Below are 5910 nucleotides of genomic sequence, written 5' to 3'. Positions count from 1 at the left end.
TAATATTATAGATCTAATATCTAACGAACTATACTATAGTTTTAAGATTAATAATATTACATCTGCAAATCTGAAAAGTTTCTATAAAATTTGAAATTGCTAATCGCGCGTTCGTCGCGAAAATTATAAAATCCGTCGAATTAGCAAATCTGATTAGAATTTATCTAAATTCTATCGATTTAGTAAATCTAATTAGAATCCGCTTAAATTTCGTCGGTTTAATAACTATTTTAATCTTTTCTATTAGTTCTATTAATTTAATAGCAATACGTATAAAAAAAGAAAAGTTTTAATAATCGACGTTATAATAATAAGATTCTATAACGATAAGTATTAACGCTAACTTAAATTTGAACACGAAATTAGATAATTTAATAAAATTAGTCGCGTAGATAATACTTTAATATAGCGTATAATAATATATATATTAATAATAATATATATTAATATTATATATATATATAGAATAGTACTTAAAGTATATTAGAGTATATTACGCAAAAAATTTTAAGTTACTAAAATTTTTTAAAGTTATTAAACTAATAGAACTGGCGAAAAGAATTAGAATAGTTATTAAATTAATAGAAAGAGTTAAATATAGATAAAGTCTACTTAATAGACTAAATCGTATTAAATTATACTTATAATGCGAACTCGACGAAAATCGTACGAAAAGAAACTTTTTAGATTTGCAGATGTATAAATATATTACTTACGAATTTTTTAGTATTTATAAAAGTCTTTTATAAGCTTTATTTAATTAAAAGAAAAGAGACGAATAATACTATAGTATTTTTATTTATTATTATAAAAGTAAGATATAATACGAAGTATTTAGCGCTAAATCTTAAAGAAGAGAATAATATCTTTCTTAAATTATATTATAGATACTTGATTTTAAGTTTTTTAAATAGAAAACTCTCGTAATAATATATTAATTCCTTTAAGATTTTAATAAAGATTAATTATTTAATATATCGATTAAAGCTATTATTAATTATATAAATTTATTTAATAATATTAATTACTTAGTTAAAGCTAGTTATTACTATTATAATTAAAACTTTAAATTTATATAAGAGAAGAATTAATATAGAATTATCGCTCGTTTATAACGAAGAAGATAACTTCGAAGTTAAAATAATTATAAATAAACGAATTATATATAAAAAGTCTAAGTATTTATTATATTAAAAGTATTAGAGTTATAAATATAATATATAATATATAATTAAGAATTTATTTAATATAATAAAGCTAGTAAATAACTATAAATATAAATTAATACTTATTTTATCTATTAAATAAAAGATAGATAAAAATACTAGAACTATATAAGTATTATAATTATTTATATAAGTACGAGTAAAGGCCTATGAATTAAATTCATAATCATTTTTTTGATTAGGGCTATCGAGTAAATAGGTGAGCGATCTTTGGTGAGCGAACTTTGGTGAGCGGGCTGTCCGGCTGTCGAGCGAACTTTGGTGAGCGATATTTAGACTCCTTGCTTATTAATAACTATAGGACCAAATTTCAAAATTGTTAAAAATTTGGAAAGCGCAAACGACGCTCCATAATTTAAAAAAAAATCTCAAAATTTCAATAGAAAACAAAAAAGTTATTCTATTCGTGAATAACGTACACCTATTTTTGATGAGGGAGACGCGGGAGGGCGAGATTTTGATGGTTGCGGACGCTAATTTATTTACCCGCGATGACTCAGCCGGTCTAACCAAAGAGCGTAGTGACCCTGAATTTATGATTGGCTGCACATACAAATTCAAGGTTTTCAAGCTCAGCTCTATCTTATTCTGTTATATATACTAATTATAGTCGTCTATATAAGTATTATAATAGTTTACGTAAGTACTATAGTCTACGTCTAAAAGAGAAAAAGAAAGATTATATAAGACTTTACTAACTAGATAGTAATTTACGTTAAATTATTTTTCGAATTAATAAAGAAAACTTTTAAAGTCTAAAGCGAAAGGCTTTTTTTACTTACTATATATTTAATTTATATATTTACTATATTAATAAGTATCTATTACTATTACTATCTTAATAAGAATATTAACTTATTTTTTCTTCGTTAATATTTAATATAATATTATGAAAACCTTTTATAGAAGTCTTTAATAGAGTTATTCTTATTAAGTCTAAGAGGCTTAGAAAGTCTAGACTAAATATATATTAGCGTCTTCGAGCTTTCTCTACTAAAGTAGATTTCTAAATAGTAAGAATATATCTTCTTTTTATATTATAACTTAATTTATAATAAATTATAAGTTTTTTATAGTTACTTATATAATTTATAATATAATTTATTATAATATTAAATCTATTTTTATAGACGAAGGCGATATTTATTAAAGATTTCTTTATTTTTATAAAAGTTAATTTTTATTAGAATTAAATTTTAAAGTAATATTTTCTAAGTTAAAAGCTTCTAACTAATTAAAAATTAATCTATTAAATTTATTATTAGAAAATCTTATACTTAAAAAATTTCGATATTCTTTATTATTATTTTTTAATATCTTATTAAATATAGTTTAACTCGATAAAAAGAGAATTTTATTTATTAAGTTCGTTACTATATAGAAATTCTAGAAATTTAATATATTTAATCTTTTTAAAGCTTAATTTATTTTTAATATAAAATTTAAAAAAAATAAAAATGAAGATAAGATTTAAGATCGATAAAGAGATTAAGTTTTTTATATAAATATAAGTAAAGGCCTATGAATTAAATTTATGGAGTTGAATTTTTCTAAGTTAAATCGAATTTTAGCCCTAGCCCTAAAGTCAAATCGAACTCTGATCGCTTGCTGTGCGTTTTTAACCTATATATAGATATATATGTATGGAGAGAGGCGCGCTAAGGCCTAATTAGGAAGGTATATCGAGTATAAAGGATTAATTCGTAATAATTGCCTATAAAAAATAGAGAAAGGCCATGTTCTTATGGTAAGAAGTATCGAAATATCGGAAAGAAATGGAGACAACATGCCAATTAGTGGTGTGAATCCCACATTATCTCCTGCCGCAGTGAAATCTTTCGAATAATAAAATAGCTGTCAGAGCAAGACATCGAACGGTTTCAATTCGTCCAAATATGTATCGTCCGATATTCCTCCTGCAGAGGTTTAATTGGCTATGATCGTCGTAGTAGATTCTTCTCTTGTGACGTTATTGCAGTAATGTACCATATCAATACAGTAGGGATGACAGGCCAAGTTGCAGTGGTGTTCTCCGCTTACTGAGTGATGATTTGATGTGGAACCGTGGAGAGCATATGACGTGGGATCTTGGAGAGCTGAGCCGTGTTCTTGACGATGGTGGCCTTGTTACCGCTTAGTTTCTCCGTAGTATTCTTCGTAGTGTTCTCCGCATTTGCCTGTTGTAGTTCCTCCTCTTACTCCTTAATATAGTGGGGATGATAGGCTAAGTTGTAGTGGTGTTCTCCGCTTACTAAGTAATGATTTGATATGGAACCGTGGAGAGCATATGACGTGGGATCTTGGAGAGCTGAGCCGTGTTCTTGACGATAGTAGCCTTATTGCCGCTTAGTTTCTCCGTAGTGTTCTCCGCATTTGCCTATTGTAGTTCCTCCTCTTACTCCTCCTCTTATAGAGTATTAGACTGAGTGGCTAGCTAAATAGCTGACTAAGTGAATAACTGATATAACGTGAGATCTTAGAGAGCTGAGCCGTGTTCTTGACGATGGTGTCAAGGAAATGGATGACTGGGTCATGAATTCATGGTGGTGTAAAAGATGTTCATTATTCTATGTGCCTGCAGGGCAGATATGTGCGATGCCAAGCCACGCTAGGCCCAAATGGGTGGTGGCTCTGGAGGAGGCCTTGGCGTACCGTAACAACATGCCCGCAAAGAATGAAAAAAAAGACACGTCCTCGTGGCTGCATCTCTGGATAGCTACATTGAGCATGCGCCGTCCATATGTCCATGCACCTATCCTTGGCCTATAGCCTCCATATCCTTCGCGAATCGAGTGTAACCGAGCGGAGAGGCGAAAGCGAGAAGTGAGGTGAGAAGGGGTGGCGAAAACTGGTGTATTGCTGAGGCGAGGGGAAGGTTCTCCGCAAATATGCATAGTGGCCTGATGTGGAATTATGGAGAGTGTGCCCGCTTGAATAGGACTGCTGTGGTCCGTGCTCTTGTTCTTCTCCGCAGTTTTCTCCGTATATTTCTCCGCAGTTTTCTCCACATTCGCCTGTTGCAGATCGAAGTATCCCATCTCCTTCGCTCGTAAGTGGCCTGAACTTGTATGGTAGGACGAGTCGTTCGTGTGAGAGAGGTTCTGCTCTGGTATTTCAATGCTGGGAAGAGTGGAATTGGGAGGCGGAGTCGAATTGAGAGGCGGAGTAGGATTGGGAGATGAAGTAGGATTTTGGTATAGTGCGGGGCCCAAAAACTGTTCGATTCTCTCTAATCTCTGCTCAAATCTCTGCATTTCTTGACGCATCATACCACCAAATGCAGTCATTAGGCCATTGATCGTATCTTGTGAGAGGCCGGGGATCATTGACTGTGGATTTGGTGTGTTGACGGCTTGATGGGAGGTGCTTGGCACGAGTTCTCCGCTTGTATCTCCGTTGTTAGAAGACATGATGTGATGTCAAATGGCCTAATGAAAGGATTGACTGTGTGGTCTGGTAGGCTGGTGAATAGCCTAATTGTCTGATTGCGTAGACTGAATCTAGCTGCGTAGCGGAAGCGCGGGGGGGCTGACTGTCGGTATATTGTGACTACTGGTCGAGTGACGATATAGACGACTTGGAAGAGGACCTGGGTTAGGTGTGGCTACCAATTGTCAAGGAAATGGATGACTGGGTCATGAATTCATGGTGGTGTAAAAGATGTTCATTATTCTATGTGCCTGCAGGGCAGATATGTGCGATGCCAAGCCACGCTAGGCCCAAATGGGTGGTGGCTCTGGAGGAGGCCTTGGCGTACCGTAATAGATGATAGCCTTATTGCCGCTTAATTTCTCCGCAGTGTTCTCCGCATTTGCCTGTTGTAGTTCCTTCTCTTACTCCTCCTCTTATAGAGTATTAGACTGAGTGGCTAGCTGAGTGGCTGACTGAGTGGATGATTGATATAACGTGGGATCTTGGAGAGCTGAGCCGTGTTCTTGACGATGGTGGCCTTATTGCCGCTTGGTTTCTCCGTAGTATTCTCCGCATTCGCCTACTGTATTAACTTCTCTTGCACTGGCTAAATAGATTGGTGTGAGACCGTGGAGAGTAGGCCTGTTATGTCACTGCTGCTGATAACTATCTCCGTAATGTTCTCCGCAGTATTCTCCGCATTCGCCTATTATAGATCCTCCTCTTATTTAACTAAGTGCGAGGGTACCGAGAATAAATGTGTTTATATTGGTGGAATTGGTAGAATTAATATAAAAGAATTATTATTCGATCTCGAACGCGTTTAATATAATTATAATATTTGAATATTAGTTTAATCTATTTATCGCTGACTTAGAAGAAATATATAGAGAAGAACGTATCCGTTCGGGCTCTTTTTAAGGGTCTTTTAACGCGTTTAGTAAAATTAATAGAATTAATAGAGTAATAAAAGAATAATAATTATATAAATAGATGAAAGAATTATTATCCGATCTCGAACGCGTCTAATATAACTATTATAACTATTATATTTAAATATTTATTTAATTTATTAATAGTAGATTAAACTTTATAATTTTTATAGCGTTAGAAAGCGTAAAGCGAGCTCTATAATTTAAGGAATTATAAAGTAACTATATATATCGCAAGCTAAGTACTTTAAAGTATAAAACTTCTATATATAAATTTTTAATAAGGAAGCTCGAGAGGGCTATCTATTAATTTTAATAACTTATAATTATTAGTATATATA

General features: G+C 32.3%; 1 protein-coding gene across 1 annotated transcript; it reads right to left on the bottom strand.

The window, feature by feature from the left end:
- Nucleotides 1–3793: 3793 nt before the first annotated feature.
- On the bottom strand, nt 3794–4636 carry HO173_013416 (uncharacterized protein; the record flags this gene model as incomplete). The annotated part of the gene is made up of 1 exon (XM_037315236.1): nt 3794–4636. One exon carries the CDS (start codon nt 4634–4636, stop codon nt 3794–3796), a length of 843 nt encoding a protein of 280 aa, XP_037157877.1.
- Between the last annotated feature and the right edge of the window lie 1274 nt (nt 4637–5910).

The sequence above is a fragment of the Letharia columbiana genome (genome assembly GCF_014066305.1).
Source record: "Letharia columbiana isolate WasteWater2 chromosome Unknown xpSc0000134_s0, whole genome shotgun sequence".
Taxonomy (NCBI): domain Eukaryota; kingdom Fungi; phylum Ascomycota; class Lecanoromycetes; order Lecanorales; family Parmeliaceae; genus Letharia; species Letharia columbiana.
This window is presented reverse-complemented; position numbering and strand designations above follow the sequence as displayed.